This window comes from Bufo gargarizans, chromosome 2, assembly GCF_014858855.1.
Source record: "Bufo gargarizans isolate SCDJY-AF-19 chromosome 2, ASM1485885v1, whole genome shotgun sequence".
Taxonomy (NCBI): domain Eukaryota; kingdom Metazoa; phylum Chordata; class Amphibia; order Anura; family Bufonidae; genus Bufo; species Bufo gargarizans.
In genome coordinates, this window is record NC_058081.1 from 521,471,890 (window position 1) to 521,493,432 (window position 21,543).

The 21,543-nt window shown below is 43.3% G+C and overlaps 1 protein-coding gene across 2 annotated transcripts in view; it reads right to left on the reverse strand.

The window, feature by feature from the left end:
- Positions 1-21,543, reverse strand: part of DDX11 (DEAD/H-box helicase 11) — a 118,786-nt gene that overhangs the window by 40,358 nt on the left and 56,885 nt on the right. For both annotated transcript variants that reach the window (XM_044281406.1, XM_044281407.1), the window contains exons 11-13: positions 14,621-14,667; positions 8,755-8,834; positions 69-113 (exon numbers count right to left, since the gene is read on the reverse strand). In XM_044281406.1, coding sequence (XP_044137341.1) covers positions 69-113; positions 8,755-8,834; positions 14,621-14,667 — 172 coding nt within the window. The remainder of the gene's footprint in view (positions 1-68; positions 114-8,754; positions 8,835-14,620; positions 14,668-21,543) is intronic.

A 21,543-nucleotide genomic window follows, 5' to 3' on the forward strand; every position in this document is an offset into this window, starting at 1 on the left:
CATGAATATCGCCATGTAGGCTACATACAAATGCCTTGTGAGAATTCCCCTAATATGTTACTACTTACCCTGCTGAGATACTTTCTGAAAGTTTGGGTTCTGCTTGACGTTACCTGTAAACATGAGGCAGCAGTAAATCAAACACGTCATAGTGGTACTTTGTATGAAACTCATCAGGTTGGGTGACAACCAACAATCAGCTACATGAATGTGAAATAATGATACTGGAGCCAGGGATGGGCCATAGGTAGATTTTCAGTCAATTACAGTTCATTGTCACAGACGTGGCAGCTCTTTAATGTGCACAACAGAAGCCTGGGCAGATTTCTGTACATGGTTTTCCAAACCCTACCATCTGTCTGCAATAAGGGGACCTCGTGTTGGCAACTCTCTGCATCCCCTTCTCTACTAATGAAGGAGTCCAAAAACATCTTACTGTACATGCATGTGCGCCAGGATCTCTGAAATTCAGCGCCAGGCAGAACGGTGCCAGGATTTGTGGCAGTAAATGGGTCTCTTACTATCAAATGTTTTCAGCTCTCCCAGTATCGTGAGGGTCTAATCATTTCCTAATTAGCAGCAAGAAAGCATATGGAGAAGCCTATGAAGCTTTAGAGAAAAATCCCAGAAAGACGAACGATTCAGCGGACAAAGCTCTAGCCATGGGCACATGTAAGTGGGTTAGTTCCCCCGTATCATATTTATTAACCCCTTAATGACCAGAGAGTTTTGCACTTAAATAACCACACACTTTTTAGCAATTTTAGGCAGGTGGTGATTTATGGGCAGTCTCATTTTGCCGTCACTAAGGTGAGAGGAGATTAAAGGGGTTGTCTCATCATGGACAATGGGGGCATATCGCTAGGAAATACCCCCATTGTCTTATATGTGCGGGTCCTGCCCCTATCTAGTGAGCAGAGCCCTGAATGTGGTGCAGCCGCCCTCCACTCATTTTCTATGGGCAGCTGAAAATAGCTGAGTGCTGGCCCGGCTATTTTAGTTAGGAACCTAGAAGTGAATGGGCCGGTCACACGCAGCACGCTCCTAATCACTTCTATGGGGAGTGCACTTGGGGGGGCCGGACCAGAGTCCTCCAGCCACCACCTTGCGGGGCTCCGTTCACGATATAGCAATATCCTAGTAATGTGCCCCCATCGCCTGAGATGAGACAACTCCTTTAAGCCCCAACTACCAGGCGGCTGGGAAACAGTGCCTAACTGTTTCAGTAGATCCCATTGCTACGCAAACAGCATAGCACAGCAAGCAGTGCTGTTTCCCTGCCATCTGGCGGTTGGAGGCTTAAAGTGGTTGTCTCACTTCAGCAAGTGGCATTTATTATGTAGAATATACAGTGTTTTATAGGCACACCACCTTCTGGATCAAGTATATCAGGACATCTTATAAAAACTATACAATTTATTTGCATACAAATAACAGCCAAATAAAAAATATAAAAAGTTTGATAGAAACAAGGCCAACATTACTTGTTAGCTATTCGTCCTCAACCCGTTGATTGGTTCAGTATTTGTGGAGGACCAGTATCTAACAATCATTAATATAAACTATCCGGATAACCCTTCACACAATCTCATTCCTAATTCTTCAAAAAACACCAGCATAATCAAAGAACATAATTAGAAATATGTATCATGATGACAAACCAATAAAGTCCATGGTACAGGTATAATGGATGCAATTCAAGCAGTTATATTGAAATATTGTTAAATGCCAGTGCTTCATTGATTGGATCCCTCTGATGGATACTCCACTGCTTAAGGCCTCATGCACATGACTGTTGTTTTTACTGGTCCGCAAAATGGGGTTCCGTTGTTCCGTGATCCGTTTCCGTGTGTCTTCCTTTATTTTCGGAGGACCACCAGACATAAAGGAATGTAAAAAAAAAGTCTAAGACAGGTTTGCCATGCAAATGATGGGAAAAAAACGGACGCGTATGACAATCTTGTGTGCCTCAGCGTTTTTTAGCGGTCCCATTCGCTTGAATGGGTCCGCAAACAGTTTTCCGCAAAAATAATAGGACAGGTTATATTTTTTTGACGGACTGGAACCACGGATCACGGACGCGGATGGTGCATCAGCCGAGTTTTCAACGGATCCATTGAAAATCAATGTGTCCGCAGAAAATCACACAAAACGGTGCAACGGGCACGGAATAAAACAACGGTCATGTGCATGAGGCCTAAGGCTACTTTCACACTCGCGTTTTGTGCGAACGGATCCGTTTGTATTATATTTAACATAGCCAAGACGATGAAAGTCAATGGATGACGGATCAGTTTTCTATTGTGCCAGATCCGTCCCTATCGACTTACATTGTGTGCCAGGATGGATCTGTTTGGCTCAGTTTCATCAGATGGACACAAAAACCTATGTCTCCAAAGCGGAATGGAGATTGAACTGATGCATTCTGAGCGGATTCTTTTCCATTCAGAATGCAAACTGATCCGTTTTGGACCGCTTGTGAGAGCCCTGAATGGATCTCACAAACGGAAAGCCAAAACGCGAGCGTGAAGGTAGACTAAGCCAAATGTAGTAACGGGTATTTATACATAGCGCATCATTAGTTTGCCTATGTGGCTATGCTGGTAGGCATTCGGAATGTTATTGGTAATGCTGTGTATCGCTTATGAGTCGCTCACACTGGCGGAGCACTTAAAAAGTCATATGCTGTTCAGATGTTAGCTGGCAAATGCAGGTAGTGCTTCTATTATGAAGCTATATAGTTCAGTGCTCATCTGTTAGGGCTCATGCACACGATCGTATGTCCTCCGAGACATACGGTCCGTGAGCGGGTCATATGTCCCGGAGCGACATACATCGTGCGCACGGGAGCGCACAGCATCATAGTTAACTATGATGCTGTGCGCATAGGGCTGCCCACGGGGCTATTGTCCCGCACTCATATGACTCGGAGGGCATACGGTCGTGTGCATGAGCCCTTAGTATGATGCCGAAGATGTCAGTGACTCTGAGGCTTGATGGTGTAGCGCTTACCTTCAAGGAGGATTAACCAGAGTTTACAGTGAGTTGGAGCAGGATAGGTTGTGGGGCTGTGCACTCACCCCTACCTTATCTTGCTTGCGTTTCCGCTCTCACTATTCGCCGCCAACGCCGGTATTGCTTTTCAAACATCCAGCTTTCCTCTTGTTCGTCCTGCTGCGCTGCAAGCACTCACTTTGTTGTTCAATATAGCACTTTCTTGGACTTGATTATTGATTGTTCCAGCTGTGGTTCAGCATAAAATCCTTTAGGCCTCTTGCACACGAACGTGTTTTTTCCCCCCATTTACGTTCCGTTTTTTACATTCCATATACGGAACCATTGATTTCAACAGATCCGCAAAAAAATTGAAGGTACTCCGTATGCCTTCCATTTCCATATTTCTGTTTTTCCGTTCCGTTTAAAGATAGAACATGTACTACTGTTGTACACATAACGGACAAGGATAGTACTGTTCTTTCAGGGGCCAGTTGTTCCGTTCCGCCAAAAAACTGAATGCCCACGGACGTCATCCGTATTTTTTTGCGGACATGTTTTTTGCAAATACTGAAAAAGCCATACGGTCGCGTGCAAGAGGCCTTAGGAAGATGTCGACATCAGGTATATCGTGACAATATATACCGCTGAATGTGTTTCGGAGCCTCTGCTCCTTCCTCAGTAGCTATATGTCACTAGCCCATGAATGGTGTCTTTTATACTGTCCAATATCAAAATGTAAAGTGATCCAGTGGATCTGGAGCACTGGTGTGCCGATACTACAAAGACCCGTACATGGACCACAGCATCTATTTACACCAATTCAAATTATTCCTCCTTCCCTTCATATATTATTTTTCTTATTCGTCCCATACAACAACCTATATCGGGTTTACCAATATGCAACAATTTAAAAAGTAATTCCAATGAGTATGCTAGTTATGCGTTTTCATTGCGTCTTTAATGCAATTTAGCTTTTATTTCATTATTTGAATCTGTGAACTGGTTTTAATTATTTGTGCCAAAACTCCTATACATAAATGTATTAAATGAAAATATATAGTAGAAAAGCTTTTGCACAATGTGGATGTCTTGACTCGGTGAAGGAAGGGGAGGGGAGAAGAGGCCCGGACCCAAGGAGAAATCAGGGTGCCGATCATATTAACGGCAACACCCCGATTTCCCATCAAGGCCGGGCTCCATCCTCTAACATCATAGAAAGCCAAATATTTCCATGTCGGCATTGAGGCCCTGCGGAATTAGTGTTTCAAAGTCAAAGAACGCCTGGATTCTGCCCGGGACATGTCTGCAATAGGATTACCTCCTCTCCAATTGTGTTGGATGGTTTCAATAGCTGCAAATGTTAGACAACTAGGGTTTTTATTATGGTATTCTTTAAAGTGCTTCGATAAGGTGCGTTTTTCAAATCCATTACGTATGTTTGTAAGATGTTCTTATTTTTTTTTTTCAGGGTTCTTTTAGTCCTCCCTATATGTTGTTTGTCGCAAGGACACTAAATCATACATTAGTCGTGTTGCAGGTTAAAATTCTTTGATTTCCCATTTATAGGAGTTGCAGTATAAAAGACACCATTCATGGGCTAGTGACATATAGCTACTGAGGAAGGAGCAGAGGCTCCGAAACACGTTTAGCGGTATATATCGTCATGATATGCCTGATGTCAACATCTTCCTAAAGGACTTTATGGTGAACCACAGCTGGAACAATCAATAATCAAGTCCAAGAAAGCGCTATATTGAACAACAAAGGGAGTGCTTGCCGCGCAGCAGGACGAACAGGAGGAATGCTGGATGTCTGAAAAGCAATACCTGCGTTAGCAGCGAATAGTGAGAGCAGTAACGCAAGCAAGATAAGCCCCACAACCTATCCCTCTCCAACTTACTGTAAACTTTGGTTAATCCTCCTTGAAGGTAAGCGCTATACCATCAAGCCTCAGAGTCACTGACATCTTCGGCATCATACTAACAGATGAGCGCTGAACTTTATAGCTTCATAATAGAAGCGCCACCTGTATTTGCCAACTAACATCTGAACAGCATATAACTTTTTAAGTGCTCCGTTCCGTTATGCAGGGGAGTCCTCTCCTGCATAACGGGACGGACTTGTTATGCAGCCCATAGACTTCTAATACCTATAATATGACGGAATGAATAACGAAATGCCTCTAAAGGCATTCTATTATGCATTTCGTCATAGAATTGTGTTATGGTCCGTGGTAATGGAATCCATAACGCAATTCTACTTTTACCATCAAACGAAGCCTGAACGAATTTCATAACATGAAATTTGTTCATGTCTAGTTACGACATGGTTACCTTGCAATCCATCAGCGATAGCAGTGCTTGCACACTATAGGAAAAAGTGCTGGGCTCTCTGGTGGCTGGGGCTGCGGGAGTGAGCATAGGATGGTGTTATTTTTCTATAGTGTTCAAGCACGGCCACCTCGGATGGATAGTAGGGTGGTCATAACCATGGAAACAAGCAGTGTGTAATGTGATGGAAAAATGAATCCAGCCAGCAAGGAAGCAACATGGATAATAACAATACGTCAGTAAGTGGCTCTTATTAACTTTCTCAAAATAATAAAGGCTATTTTCTGAAGTGACACAACCCGTTTAAGTCTCAGCAGGCCTTATGTGGTTACCAAAATAATTTTCCCCCATTTTTTCCATGACATATGGGGCTGGTTATTGGTACCCTTTTTAGAGAAAATGTTCTTATTAATTAGTGGTAAATATACGATTTAAATGACAAAGATACGTAGTCTCAAAAGGCAGGAAATGCTCAACCCCAAATGCAGTTGTGCATTTATGCTCGGGGGAGCAGATACTGCGCTTCTGGTCTGTGGCTAAGGGCAATCCCCAGCAAAAAATGCATACAGTGGAGGATGCCCGCAGCAGACCACAAGTGCCACAGAGACATCCTACACCAGATGGTAAAATGTGTGGATGTGGAATGATATAAATAGTTACAAGAATAGGTGCACTACTGTGGTGGATGCAAACAGTAACATCTGACTAAACCCTCACACTGAAGGTAAAAAGGAGACTTTAGTCAGTATATCCTCACATACAATCGAGGAGGCTTAGAGTCCCACCCATGGCTGGCTGATATGTTGCAGGCCTCACAGGTGCACCTAAATGCTGCCTATGGATGGTAATCAAAGCGCATTTAGATTGGAGTTTATACACCTCCACATATAAATATACGATTTATTTTAGGCAGAATTTAGGTGCACCTGTGAGGCCTGCAACATATCAGCCAGCCATGGGTGGGACTCTAAGCCTCCTCCCATTGTATGTGTGGTTAGTCACACTGGAGGGAACTGGAATCTGTTTGCTGTGAGTCGGACCTTACGCTGCTCTAATTTGCCCACTGGCTCCTGGTACTACCCATACATTACAGGTAGGTTTAGCGTTAGGTCTCATGCCACTTGAGAACCTTGGCGTGGTGCGCCGGCTGAGGTATATCCTTATTATAAAAATATACTGGCTAAAATCTCATTTTTAACATCAGTGTGAGGGGCTTAGTCAGATGTTACTGTTTGCATCCACCACAGTAGTGCACCTATTCTTGTAACTATTTATTCCATATATCATTCTACATCCACACATTTTACCATCTGGTGTAGGATGTCTCTGTGGCACTTGTCTGCTGCGGGCATCCTCCACTGTATGCATTTTTTTGCTGGTGATTGCCCTTAGCCACAGACCACAAGCACAGTATCTGCTCCCCCGAGCATAAATGCACAACTGCATTTGGGGTTGAGCATTTCCTGCCTTTTGAGACCACAAATTTTTGTCATTTAAATCGTATATGTATATGTGGAGCTGTATAAACTCCAATCTAAATGCACCTTTATTACCATCCATAGGCAGCATTTAGGTGCACCTGTGAGGCCTGCAACATATCAGCCAGCCATGGGTGGGACTCTAAGCCTCCTCCCATTGTATGTGTGGTTAGTCACACTGGAGGGAACTGGGAGCTGTTTGCTGTGAGTCGGACTTTACGCTGCTGTAATTTGCCCAGTGGCTCCTGGTACTACCCATACATTACAGGTAGGTTTAGACTTAGGTCCTGTGCCACTTGAGAAACCTTGGCGTGGTGCACGGGCTCAGGTATGTCCTTAATATAAGGATATACTGGCTAAAGTCTCATTTAACATCAGTGTGAGGGTTTAGTCAGATGTTACTGTTTGCATCCACCACAGTAGTGCACCTATTCTTTTAACTATTTAATTAGTGGTAAAGCATACATAAAGGGAAAAAATCTACAATTATTTTCCAATATATAATTTTTGTTGTTTAAATTTGAAAATTGACACCTAATAAGAATGAGAATGGGCTTCCCATTTTGTTTCAGTGGTTTTGAGGGAAGCTATGATGACCTTTTTGCGTTGTTAGCTGTATAGGTTTTCTTTTCTCCTTGTATTTATATGTTTTTTTTATAATTTTTGGTTCTAATATTTTTTTTTCAACATGAGATCATAAAATACTTAATTTACTCAATTTGTAACTTATTTTTCACTGTAACTGGGGGGTCTATAGGAGCCGCCAGGGAAAAGAAGTCCCTGTGGTGGCATCATTAACTGGCAGAGCGGACCTGGGTCTGATACAAACCAGCAGCATACCCATGCCAGGACAACAGATGATCACATGTTTACTGGGCCAAATAGAGGCAATGAGATTACCGCTTCCTCTACTCACTACATAGAGCTCATTGAATGTTACGTAGACTTCAAAAGGGAAGATGGAAACGATAAAAAAAATCACTTCTATATTCTCAGTGTTCTGCTAATAGGGCCCCTGAGCTTCTCCTGCTAGACTGTAGGAGCTGAAGCTTTAAAGGGAACCTGTTAACATGAAAATGTAAAGTAATCTGCAGGTGTCATCTTATAGAGCAGGAGGAGCTGAGCAGACCGATACATATATTTGTGGGAAAAGATTTAGTAAAACATGTCATTTATACATTTAAATTCCTGCTCATTCTGGGCTTTGACATCAAGCAGACGGACCGTCCCATCAGTGATTGACAGGCTTTCCTCTATGACTGTGTATACAGATAGCTGTCAGTCACTGATAGGACCATCTCCTTGATGTCAAAGCCCAGAAGGAGCAGGAATATAAATGCAAAAATGACACATTTTACTGAATATTTTCAAATAAACTATATAATCAATCTGCTCAGCTCCTCCTGCTCTAACATTTTGTCTGCAGCTCAGACACCAGGTTCAGCATGTCAGGTTCCCTTTAAAGCGGTACCCTGAAGAGACAATGTTGCAGAATCGGGACCTCCACCGCCACTATCAAGAGACAGGAGGCGGTTGTTAAGGAGTATATCAACGACTCAAGGGGTTCTGTAATTGTCACCATTATTCATTAAGACTATGGTTAGGTACTTAAAATCATTGATTCCAGGTAATAAGAGTCTGCACCACTGGTGAGAGTAAAATAAAGTAACATAAATAGTTTAAGTTTGCACTGTGTAAGTCTTAGACACTTGAATGATTTTTCATGAATGATTTTAGGAATCATGCCACTGTGAATCATGTGGACAGAAGTCTTGTCCTGAGGATAATGATCATTCAGAACAGACGCATCTGAAACAGGCTGACTCTCCTATTGGGATGTGTTCACATGCTGAAATCATATCACACTTTTTGCTGCAGTACCGTGACAGCCATGTTGCATATGGAGGTAAAGGGGGGTAAAAGCAATCACAGAAAAGTATAAACCTCACCTCCAAGGGCTCCCACAAACTTCTCCAACAGGAAGAGAATCTGCTTTATATACATCAGATTTTTTGCCTTCAGTCGGCTCCTGTCAACGGGTCAAGAGATCACAAATGAAAATCATATTCACCACCATCAAGGCTATATGCGGAATACAGCAGCCTGCACTCCGCCTACAGCACATCCTATACAGCAGGCCAATCCCAAGTTGTTCAACCTTTCTACCTTCCACCAGTCAGTAAGAAATATGAAGTCTCAAGAAAATGTGCAAAGGGAAAATATATACTGCGGTCTGCCTTCTTCCCACCTTGAGGTAGTGACATCAGTCTATTCATTTACTTGTAATGCAACTTACTGATCTATCAAGAAGCGCATTTATGTAAAGGGAAGCTGCATTTTCAGTACTTTAACTCTGCAAATACTTTGCTTTGTCTCAGTCAAAGGGATTGTCTGAGTGTTTTATAGTGATGACCTATCCTACCAGAAGGACGTAGTGAAAAATCCCGGTCTTTATTTTCGTCACCACAATACAGGTACAACCAGCAACAGTGACACTAGTGTCACTGTTGCTGGTTGTACCTGTATTTTGGTGACAAAAATAAAGACCGGGATTTTTCACTACGTCCTTCTGGTGCCGGAGCCTTTTTCTACTTTGTGTATCTACCTCCGGACTGGCTTGAGTCCGCCCCGTGCACCGTCACACAGGATCGGAAGGTGAGCTGGCTACAACCTTTTCTACCTATCCTACCAATATGACATTGTTGAGGGTCCGACTCCCGGCACCCCCGCTGATCAGCCGTTTGAAGAGGCAGCGGTACTCCGGTGAGCTCGGAGGCCTCCTTGCAGCATACCAAGAACAGTGCCGTCCATTGGATAGCAGCTCTGTTTGGTATTGCAGCTCAGAACCATTCACTTGAGAGGGACTGAGCTGCACCTAGGCCATGTGACCAATCGAAAGTGATGTCACTGGCCTAAGATGAGGCTCGGGGCTCCGCAGGCTCTTCAAACAGCTGAACCCCCACCAATCATATACTGATGGCCTATCCTGACGATAGGTTGTCAGTGTAAAAGACTGAGACAACCCTTCCAAGTGAAGCATTCAGGATTCTGCTGAAGAAAGCTGTAGCGGCGAGTGTAATACAAAGCATCAAAGCTGTAGATCAGTAGAAGGTGCTGTCATATGCACTAGTGACATCCAGAGCTGCACTCTGAATTATGCCGACTGCCATTGGAAACTGTCAACATTGTGCTGACAAATACGCCCCTGAATGTTTAGCTTGTGGACTGTATTTTTTATACAGTGATCTACACCGATCAGTCATAACAACCAACTGCCCAAAACTGGGCAGATCCATCTTGTGCCACCAAAACAGCCCTAACCCCCCCTTCAAAGCATATACTCCACAGGGCGCTCACCAAGTGATGGCATGTTTCTGATATGTGGAGGTCTGACCCCTAGGACACCCACCGATCCAAAGAAAGAAGGGGATGCAGCGCTGCTTTAGCAGAGTAGTGCCTCAGTCACCAGCGTGGCCCCAATCACTTGATACCCTATCAATACGTCATCCTTTTGTGAGAAGGAATAACCTTTTAACTTTTTCAGCAATTTGTGCTACAGTAGCTCTTCTGTGGGATAACAGCAGATGGACTAGGCTTCACTCACAACTCCCATCAGTGGGCTTTGGGGCCCATAACCCATTGCTGGTTCACCAGATGTCCATCACTGGACCACTATTGGTAGGGACTAAGAACTGTACACCTGCCAGAACCCAACAGATCTGCCATTTTGACCCAGTTGTTTAGCGGTCACACCTTAGCTCTTATTAAAGGAAATCTGCCACATGGACTATCACTAATAAAGTAAAACTATTGCCATGTAGAACATAACACCTCCTTACGTACCTTCAGCGTTTCTTGTTTTCTATCTTACGAAAATCATCTTTGTATGATATGCAAATTAGGCAGTAAGGTGCCCAGAGGGGCGTTATTTTCTTTCAACGGTACCGCCGAACACCCCTCGCTGCGTCACTGACGAGAGGTAATGCTGACCACTATTGCCTTCAGCTTCACAGAGGAAATTTTTGCATGAGCAGTACCAAAGACTGCCTGCACCTGAGCACTTCATGTCCTGCTGAGGGCATCAGCCTCAAATAAGTCAGTGGGCATGCGTCTGGGTGAGATTTCTCAGCGAAGTTTAAGGCTAGTGTGGGCAGCGTCACTGATGTAGGGGTGGGGCGGAGGCAACGGCACTGATGGGGGCGAGGAGTCTCAGCCCAGGAGAGGGGTTCTTGGGCTCTGCTGGAGGGTGGGCCTAGGCACTGGATGGGGGAGTTCCTAGGCACTGTTGAAAGAAAATAACGCCCCTCTGGGCACCTTACTGCCTTATTTGCATATCATACAAAGATAATTTTCGTAAGATAGAAAACAAGAAACACCGAATGGAAGGTACATCAGGGAAGGAGGTGTTATGTTTTACATGGCAATAGTTTGACTTTATTAGTGACAATCCATGTGGCAGATTTCCTTTAAAGCCGTTCAGATACTTACACTTAACCATTTTTCCGCTTCCAACACATCAACATCAATAACTGACTGTTCACTTACTGCCTAATCTATCTCACACACTGTAACTCAGGATCAGTACAGGATAAGTAATGTATGTACACAGTGACTCCACCAGCAGAATAGTGAGTACAGTTCTGGAGTATAATACAGGATATAACTCAGGATCAGTACAGGATAAGTAATGCATGTAAACAGTGACTCCACTAGCAGAATAGTGAGTACAGCTCTGGAGTATAATACAGGCTGTAACTAAGGATCAGTACAGGATAAGTAATGTATGTACACAGTGACTCCACCAGCAGAATAGTGAGTACAGCTCTGGAGTATAATACAGGCTGTAACTAAGGATCAGTACAGGATAAGTAATGTATGTACACAGTGACTCCACCAGCAGAATAGTGAGTACAGCTCTGGAGTATAATACAGGCTGTAACTCAGGATCAGTACAGGATAATTAATGTATGTACACAGTGACTCCACCAGCAGAATAGTGAGTACAGCTCTGGAGTATAATACAGGATATAACTCAGGATCAGTACAGGATAAGTAATGTATGTAAACAGTGACTCCACTAGCAGAATAGTGAGTACAGCTCTGGAGTATAATACAGGCTGTAACTAAGGATCAGTACAGGATAAGTAATGTATGTACACAGTGACTCCACCAGCAGAATAGTGAGTACAGCTCTGGAGTATAATACAGGCTGTAACTAAGGATCAGTACAGGATAAGTAATGTATGTACACAGTGACTCCACCAGCAGAATAGTAAGTACAGCTCTGGAGTATAATACAGGCTGTAACTCAGGATCAGTACAGGATAATTAATGTATGTATACAGTGACTTCACCAGCAGAATAGCGAGTACAGCTCTGGAGTATAATACAAGATGTAACTCAGGATAAGTAATGTGTGTATACAGTGACTCCACCAGCAGAATAGTGAGTGCAGCTCAGGAGTATAATACAAGATGTAACTCAGGATCAGTACAGTATAAGTAATGTATGTACACAGTGACTCCTCCAGCAGAATAGTGAGTGCAGCTCTAGAGTATAATACAAGATGTAACTCAGGATCAGTACAAGTAATGTATGTATACAGTGACTCCACCAGCAGAATAGTGAGTGCAGCTCGAGTATAATACAGGATAGAACTCCGGATCGGTACAGGATAAGTAATGTATTATGTGTACAAAGTAACTCCATCTGCATAATACTGAGTGCAGCTCTGGAGTATAATGCATTGCCAGTTATAATCAACAGAAGCTTAACTGGACAATATAACATGAAATGCATGTTGGAATTTAACTCATTTAAAATGAAGGTCTTCAGATACGGGAATGCCCACAGCAAAACTCACCTTTTGAAAGGGCATATTCTAAAATGTGATTTTATTTTATTTATTTTTTTATATATACTTTATTTTAATATTTTCTTTTTTTTTTTTTTTTCTCGCGGCACAGGTGAGGCTTTAACATATGCCAAAACTGAAAAAGTATGTTTACTTTTTCTAGTTTTACCCAGTGAAAAATTAGCAAATATGCACGTTTCCTTTTTCTTTTTAGAATTTAATATACCGTATATACTCTAGTATAAGCCGACCCGAATAAAAGCAGAGGCCCCTAATTTTACCCCCCAAAAATGGGAAAAATTATTGACTCGAGTATAAGACTAGGGTGGGAAATGCAGCATATTTTTTGGTCCGGGATTAGAAGTACTGGGTTCCATTCCCAACAGGATAAAAAAAAAAGACTTTGAAAAAGAATGCCAACTATGTTTGCATAGAGCAGCCTGTGTTGGGGCTCATACTATACACACAGTGTTACTGCATGCGCTGCGTTACGGCCGGCGTGCAGGAGAAAAGAAGAGCGGTGATATCAACAGTCATTGGACCACCCACAGAGGCTGCAGAGGATGAGTGGGAGAGGCTACCATCAACTGGGCATTTATTTATTTATTTTTTATATTTATCAGGTTGTTTATTTTTTTGTTCCCCCCCCCCCCCCCTACTTCATACTTGGCCAGGGAGGGGGTGCTGTCCAGGGGGAGGGGGTGCTGTCCAGGGGGAGGGAGGGCTGTGCAGGGGCCGGTACTTACTGCCGGTGTAAATCTCGCGGTCTGCTCCCAGTGTAAATCTCGTGGCCCGCGTGTCTCGCGAGATTTACACTGGGAGCTTAACAGAGGTGCCGCGTGGACATGCTGGGAGCTGACCGGAGCAGCTGTAAAAGGTAAGTAACAGCTTCTCCGGCCCCCAACATGTCATGGTCTGTATTATGGCAATGTAAGTTGCCATAATACAGACCTAGACTCGAGTATAAGAAGAGGGGGCTTTTTGAGCACAAAAATATGTGCCAAAAAACTCGTCTTATACTTGAGAATATACGGTAATTACTTCAACCAAAATGTCTTATAGGGAAGAATAGACTTAAGGATATAAGGATACCGTTTATGTGTACACTGCCTAATGTGCACAGTAGCTATAATGGCCAAGAAAAAAGGAAGCGGTCTGCATTCAGGTCCCAGTGCATTTAGACACGGAGCCGGCCATGTCATCTTATGAGTGCACTCTGTAGGCAGTATGCTATACAGCAGGAGGAGCTGAGCAGATTGATGTACAACGTCAGTAAAACCTGTGATGTATACATTTCAATCTCTTCTCTTTCTATGCTTAGCAGTCGCGGTCCTACTTAGCTTTGGCATGCAGAGCTAGCTGTCAGTCCCTGACAGGACAGCCTACGTGACTCCTAAGTATAGAAAGAGAAGAGGTTTAAATGAATAAATTACACGTTTTACCACCTCGTTTACCATGAAACTATACATCAATCTATTCCTGCTCTATAACATGCGGATTGCAGATTGGATTACATTTTCATGGCGACAGGTTCCTTTTAACGGCAGAGCGCCGTGCGTGCAGCTCAATCCGCCATTGAAGTGAGGACTTTGGATGTACATCCTGACAGCACGGGGCATAGTCAGCCAGGATGCGGGGAGGGGGTTAGCTATTTTGTCGTAACATAAAAAGGTTTGCTTTACGATTTCATTCCAAACTGTAATCAAAGGAGATTTTCCAGGTCCTTTTAGACCAAGTGTTAGCAGAGCGATTCTCGGCTGGCAGGACATCAACCACATTTACTCACGGAAGGAATGAGCACTTGTGCAAAGCGAAAAAAATAAAACACATGGTTTATCCGCTGCAGCTGGAGCAAGAGAAGAGAACTGTCATCTCCAGTAATAGAAGAAAATTACAGGGGAAATGAACATGTAAGGGAGAAGAGATTACACCGCCAATTACAGTATCATTACAACAAATACCTGTATCGCTCCATGTACTGCACCAGCTGGGAGTGAGCCTGACACAACTGAAATGAAACACACAGAGTAAGCTTAGTCCTGGGATTCACAGGGGGACACGTGGAGTCCAGCCAAAAACACAGCGCAGAGGCACGGGAAGGACACTTTAATTACTCTGTGCTTTGCGGCAGAACCTGAGAGCCTGCGGTGATGACAGAATCTCAGGCCGGGCCTGCTGAACACGACACAGAGCAGCCTGAATAGAGTGCACAATAATTAGCTGCAAAGAGGAACATAATAACATGGCAAGGGAAGAGCATGCTGAAATTATAGAGCAATGTTTTAATGGCTGGCAGCAGATGACAAAAAGTATTCAACCCCTGGACTAGATCATGTTTGAAAACCTCTTATGGGCATCAGCTGTACATGTAGGACGGATGTCCAGACTTTAAAGATGACGTCCACCCGGAGGCAATGTCCGTGGTTGGCGGTAACACAGATCAAGGACATCAACTCTTCAGATGCTGTAGTCATCTGTGCGGTAAAATCCCAGAAGCACTTTACTCCTGGGCCCAAACGACTCCCCCGCGCTGAGATCGAGGGAACCGTTCAGTTGCTATGGCAGCCTCCGACCTGAAGGCTCCGAGGCCTGCCACAGTGAAGTTCCTATCCAGCCATGGCGGGGCTCCAAGGGAACACAGTGAAGCTCTCATAGGCTGCAGTGATAAATTATTGCAGTTTATAGAAGAAATAAATAAATAATGAAAGTGGGGCACACTCTAAAAGTATAGGGATCTTTATTAACACTATTAGTAATAAAAGCACTCAAATAGTAGCAGATATTAAAAAGACAGCAGATATTGAAAATAAAATTACGAAAAAAAGGTCTAAAAGTATAATAATGTAGACAATAAGATTAGACCTTAAATTATAAGTTACCATAAATGGATAAAATATAAATAAAATCTATTAAATAGGATACTATGGTTAATTTCATGGATCCCAATGAAAACTTAGTGTACGAGTGATCGATCACTATGTGAACTCACTTGTTGCTTGGTACAAAGTCCCATAAAGTTGGTATATTATTTATATACTTTGCAGAAAGTCCTTGCTTGCCAATGCTGGCAGTAATCAGTAGCGTATGCAGCCTGTAAATTGAATGTTATACAGTGTTCCGGCTGTTCATACGCACAGCGGCGTCCCGCTGTATTTGCTTTAATAATGCGATCGCTTGGCGAGAATCTGGAGAGGCTTACCCGAGGGTCTTTTAGAGCTGGATGTTGTACTCGCGACTCGGCATACCTGTCTTGATTCCGGTCTCACGAGCTGGTGTCCAGATTTGAATTTTTAAGCGCCAGTGGAGTTTGTTTGTTGCACGCGGTGTCGATGTCTTTCATCACCAGCGTGACAGCAGTTACTCACTTCGGCGGCTCACTGTTAAAAAGATGATTATCCAGACTTCCTCAGTTTTGCAGGGTCTCTCTACTCCATAGGGGGGCTGATGGAGTAGAGAGACCTATGGAGTAGAGAGACCCTGCAAAACTGAGGAAGTCTGGATAATCATCTTTTTACCAGTGAGCCGCCGAAGTGAGTAACTGCTGTCACGCTGGTGATGAAAGACATCGACACCGCGTGCAACAAACAAACTCCACTGGCGCTTAAAAATTCAAATCTGGACACCAGCTCGTGAGACCGGAATCAAGACAGGTATGCCGAGTCGCGAGTACAACATCCAGCTCTAAAAGACCCTCGGGTAAGCCTCTCCAGATTCTCGCCAAGCGATCGCATTATTAAAGCAAATACAGCGGGACGCCGCTGTGCGTATGAACAGCCGGAACACTGTATAACATTCAATTTACAGGCTGCATACGCTACTGATTACTGCCAGCATTGGCAAGCAAGGACTTTCTGCAAAGTATATAAATAATATACCAACTTTATGGGACTTTGTACCAAGCAACAAGTGAGTTCACATAGTGATCGATCACTCGTACACTAAGTTTTCATTGGGATCCATGAAATTAACCATAGTATCCTATTTAATAGATTTTATTTATATTTTATCCATTTATGGTAACTTATAATTTAAGGTCTAATCTTATTGTCTACATTATACTTTTAGACCTTTTTTTCGTAATTTTATTTTCAATATCTGCTGTCTTTTTAATATCTGCTACTATTTGAGTGCTTTTATTACTAATAGTGTTAATAAAGATCCCTATACTTTTAGAGTGTGCCCCACTTTCATTATTTATTCATTACTTATCACTTTCAGACTGGGTGTTGTCTGTTAAGTGGGTGCACCCCTGTGTGGTTCTCCACCTCATTTTTGTGCGACATTCTCTGTTTCATTATAGAAGAAATAAACAACAGCAGGTTCAAGTCCCCTAAGGCCCCTTTCACACGAACGAGTTTTCTGCGCAGGTGCAATGAGTGACCTGACCTGAACGCATAGCACCCGCACTGAATCCTGACCTATTCCTTTCAATGGGTCTGTGTACATCAGTTCTGCTATGCGTTAAAAACGCAGTATGTTCTATGTTCTGCGTTTTTCACACATCCGCCCTGGGGCTTCAGTGAACAACGCATTGCATCCAGAAGCAAGTGCGGATGCAATGCGTTTTTCACTGATGGTTGCTACGAGATGTTGTTTGTAAACCTTCAGTTTTTTATCACACATGTGAAAAACAAAAGCACATTGCACCCGCGTGGAAAAAAACTGAACAACTGAACGCAATTGAAGACAAAACTGACTGAACTTGCTTGCAAAATGGTGCGAGTTTCACTGAACGCATCCGGACCTAATCCGTCACGCTCGTGTGAAAGGGGCCTAAGGGGACTTAATATAAGCATAAAGGTAAAAAATAAAATAAAAAAAAGCAATAAAATAAAAAATATGAAATATAAAAAAAAAATATATATATATATATATATATATATATATATATATATAAAAAACTCCATGTCTCCCCCTTTCCCCATATTAAAAGTAAACATAAACAAACAATAAAAAATAAAATAAAAACATTAGCATCGCCATGTCCCAAACCTATTAAAATATAAATGTCATTTATCCTGTAGATTTAAATACAGTATATACAAGTTATGGGGGTCAGAAGATGGCAATGCAGAGAAAAACTATATAAATGTGGCACTGCTGTAATTGCACTTGTCCAGGGAATGAAGATAATAGGTGAAATTTACCGCATATGGAATGCTGTAATAACAAAACCCATAAAACTATGGCAGAATTGCGTCTTGCAAACTGCAGCAGGTTTTCGCCCCAGAATTCTCCTGTATTATATCACTCATTTCACAAATCTTCCAGGGCATGGCCCCTCACTGCACAATACTGGCACCGCCTAACTTCTAAGTGTTTCTGAGGTTGTGCAGTGCTTGTCTTATGCCATAAATCGCTGTTTTATGCTATCCAACTTTCTAACGTATTTTCTGCTTTAATTTTTCCCCACTTTCAAGATCGGACTTGCTGCCAGTAAACTAGAGGCCGAAACATGTTCTTCTGGTTTTTTTTTTGGGAAGCATGGAGACTCTACATGTAGTCTCCAAAAACATAATAGCCCAGATGACTAATTGTAAAGACGGCATACGCTTACACAGGCTGTCAGGACCGGCAGCAGATTTATCACAGGGGCTCAGGCTGGATGACAAATGTGGTGCAGGGATGGACACTTTTCTCTAACTCTACACCAGCTATTGGTGGACTTACTTTGAGGTAGATTTTTACGCCAGAATTGCGCTTCTTAGGCTCCACCCCCTTTCCAGCAAAGCTCCAGCCACTTGGCAAAAACCCCATCAGAAAAGTGTAGAAACCTTCTACATGCACAATTTTGCGACACTTTTTAAGATTTGGAGCAGATACATTAGTAAATTTGGGCCAATAAGTTCATTTTGAATGTACATCATGAGCCGCTAAGGGGACAGGGACCGGTGTGTACAGCACTGCTGAATACATTGGTGCTATATAAATGAATAAGATACAAAAGAAGACGCCATCCTATGTGACCTAACTACACAAGCAGCACACATCTCTCACCTCTCCGGTTTGCTACAACGTATCAGTCAAGACATGAGCCTATTTAGCTCATACATTATATAAACCAGAGGCAACTGCAGTAAACCCTCAGCTGTGAAAATTTCTTCTTTTGGACGTAAACAAGAACATTGCCATTCACTGTTAGGAGGCAGAGTTCTTGAGGAATTAAAACAAACAGTTTTTGGGTTGGTGCTCCTTTAAATGGGTTGTCCACGAAAAAAATATTCTACAGTTTTCAAACCAGTGCCTGGAGCTAAATACTTTTGTAATTGAATGTAATAAAAAATTTAGCATCGCCACTGAGTTATTTAATGAAACGTATCTGTATAGCGCCACCAGTTAGTTTTTTTCTCATTTCTTTGTCCTGCTCTCTGCGAAGGCCGCACATGCTCAGTTTCATCCTACAACTGCCTCCTGAGCTGTGATAGGGAGAGCATGGACACGCCCCCTTAGCTGCAGCAGAAAAGACACTCCCCTTGAGCTGTCAACTTGATATTAATCTAGCAGAGCAATGAATGGGGAGATCTCTGGATCCATGTGGTTTTAGCTTTGTTAGGGTCCATTCAGACGTCCGTTGAATGGGTCCAGATACGTTCTGCAATTATGCGGAACGGGTGCGGACTCATTTATTGTCAATGGGGCCACAGTGTGCTGTCCGCATCTCCAGACCGCGGCCCTGAACTTCCGGTCCGTGGCTCCGGAACAAAATAGAGCATGTCCTATTCTTGTCCGCAGCTGTGGACAAGAATAGGAATTATCTATTAAGTGCTGGCGATGTGCGGCATCAGTGTTTTGCGGCCCACAATTTGTGGACCGCAAAACACTACGGACGTCTGAATGGACACTTAGAAAGAGGCTGTCATATACTATATGAGGTCTGATTTTAATTTTTTATATTAGTCATGGGATAACCCCTTTAAGACAACATTTTGGTAAAGTGTGAAAAGACTAAAAGATGATGTGAAGGTGAAAAGAGGAAAGGATGTGGTGGGTGTAAAAATAAAAGATCTCACCCCCTAAGAGCTGTACTCCCAGCAGGGAAGGAAAATCGCGCTCTCCGGCAGTTACTCAGCCACTCACATCAATACATTAAGAGTATTACTTTTTATCTGCATCCACATTTATCTCCATCTATTCAGTTCACATATCAAAAGGTTAAAGAAATGCCTTGAAGAAGGGAACGACAGAAGCGACATCAAGGGGCAGTAATTATGTTCTCTTAAAAATTAAGAGGATGAGATGAAACGGATTACAAGTTATGTGTCAAGGACATACACGCACTCTAGCGGAGTCCTTGGAAAGCGTGGGGAAACAAATACCAGGTCCTTGTGTCCAGAGTGGAAAATCTCTGCACCTAAAAGGGAATGCGTCACCAGTTTTATACTGCCTTAATTAAGGGTGGCAGCAGCTAGCGACAGACCCCCTTAGCAAAACGCTGTGGCACTTTTTTAATTGCTAAAGTATTTTACTGATCAGTAGGCAAACGTTTCCTACCTGGCCAACCCCATTGTCAGCAGACATACTGATGGTTAGCTGAAATCATCTATTTCGGTGTACTTCATGTGTTTGGCCAGCTTACATGCTAGGCCCAAGAGCAGACTTACCTGCAGGAAGAAAAGGAGAGCAAGAAAAACACCCTGGAGAAGATCTGCCTGTTTTCATACCACCTATGGAGGCATTCCAGTCACAGTGGTAAATACAAAAAAAAAAAAGCTGGATCCTTTTCTTAGATGGTCTGGCTGAGCTAGACCCAAAACCCATTCACTCTCAGGAGTGTCATTCGTGAAGAAGATCATGACCATGAGTCGGACTGGCAAAGTGCTCCTGACTGGACAATCACTTCGTCACCTGGGCAAGAACACAAAACCTACATCTGTGTAGAATAGCATCTCCAGAAAAGTGAATGCACTGCGAAGTAAAGACACAAGTTTGACTAAGCGAGAGATGGTTTGAGCAGGAACCTTCTGATTATATTGTTGAGACATGAGATGACTAAAACCCCTCTGGACAACAGAGGGGTCCAGACCCCATCCAAAAGTGCAGTAGTCGCCAGGACAATGAGCAGGCTTGAATACAGCTATAAAAGTGAAAGAGGGACCATCTCAGAAGAACCCTAAGTTAGATAGGGAGATGGGACAGGAGGGACAGACTACTAGGAATAGAAGAAAAACTCTGTCTTGTACCTGGTAAAGACAATGTCCTTAACCCAAGCAACCTCTGACAGACCGCTCAACTTCTGGATTGTTCAAGAAAAGATCTTTTGGCACTGTTAGCCTCAGAGATAATCAAGTTAGGTGCAAAGCAAACTGGTCTCTGAAAGAAGCAAGGCCAGGAAGAGATTTCTAAGCCTTCAAAAGAATCCCATGTCTTCAACCACATACCCTAAGGAAGTCTGCATGATTTTTTAGCCGCTTAAAGGGAGTCTGTCACCAGATTGTGACCTTATAGACCGCTTACATAGCGCTCTAGCATAGCAGTCTATGATTCTAATGGTACCTTTGATGTGTGCTTCTGAAGTTCCCCCAAGGCAAAAACGGACTTTTATTCAAGGGATCGCAAGTGCCCAGGGCGGGGTTCACCTTGTTGGAGCCCAGGCTGTTCTGCCTCTTTTCGCCATATCCCCGCCCCAGCCTCTTCCTCTGCCCGCCCCGCTTTTCCTTTGCATCCTCTTTCTCTGCAGCCGGATCCCGTGCCTGCGCTATCCATTGCTTGACCGGGGCATGCGCACGGCGATGCCCATTGTGGGCACGGCATCGCAGTAGCTACTACGCATGCGCCGGCCAACAGCGAGAAACAGCGGCGAGGAGGCGGACCAGATACACCCACAATGGGCATCGCAGTGCGCATGCCCCGGCCAAGCAATGGATAGCGCAGGCGCGGGATCCGG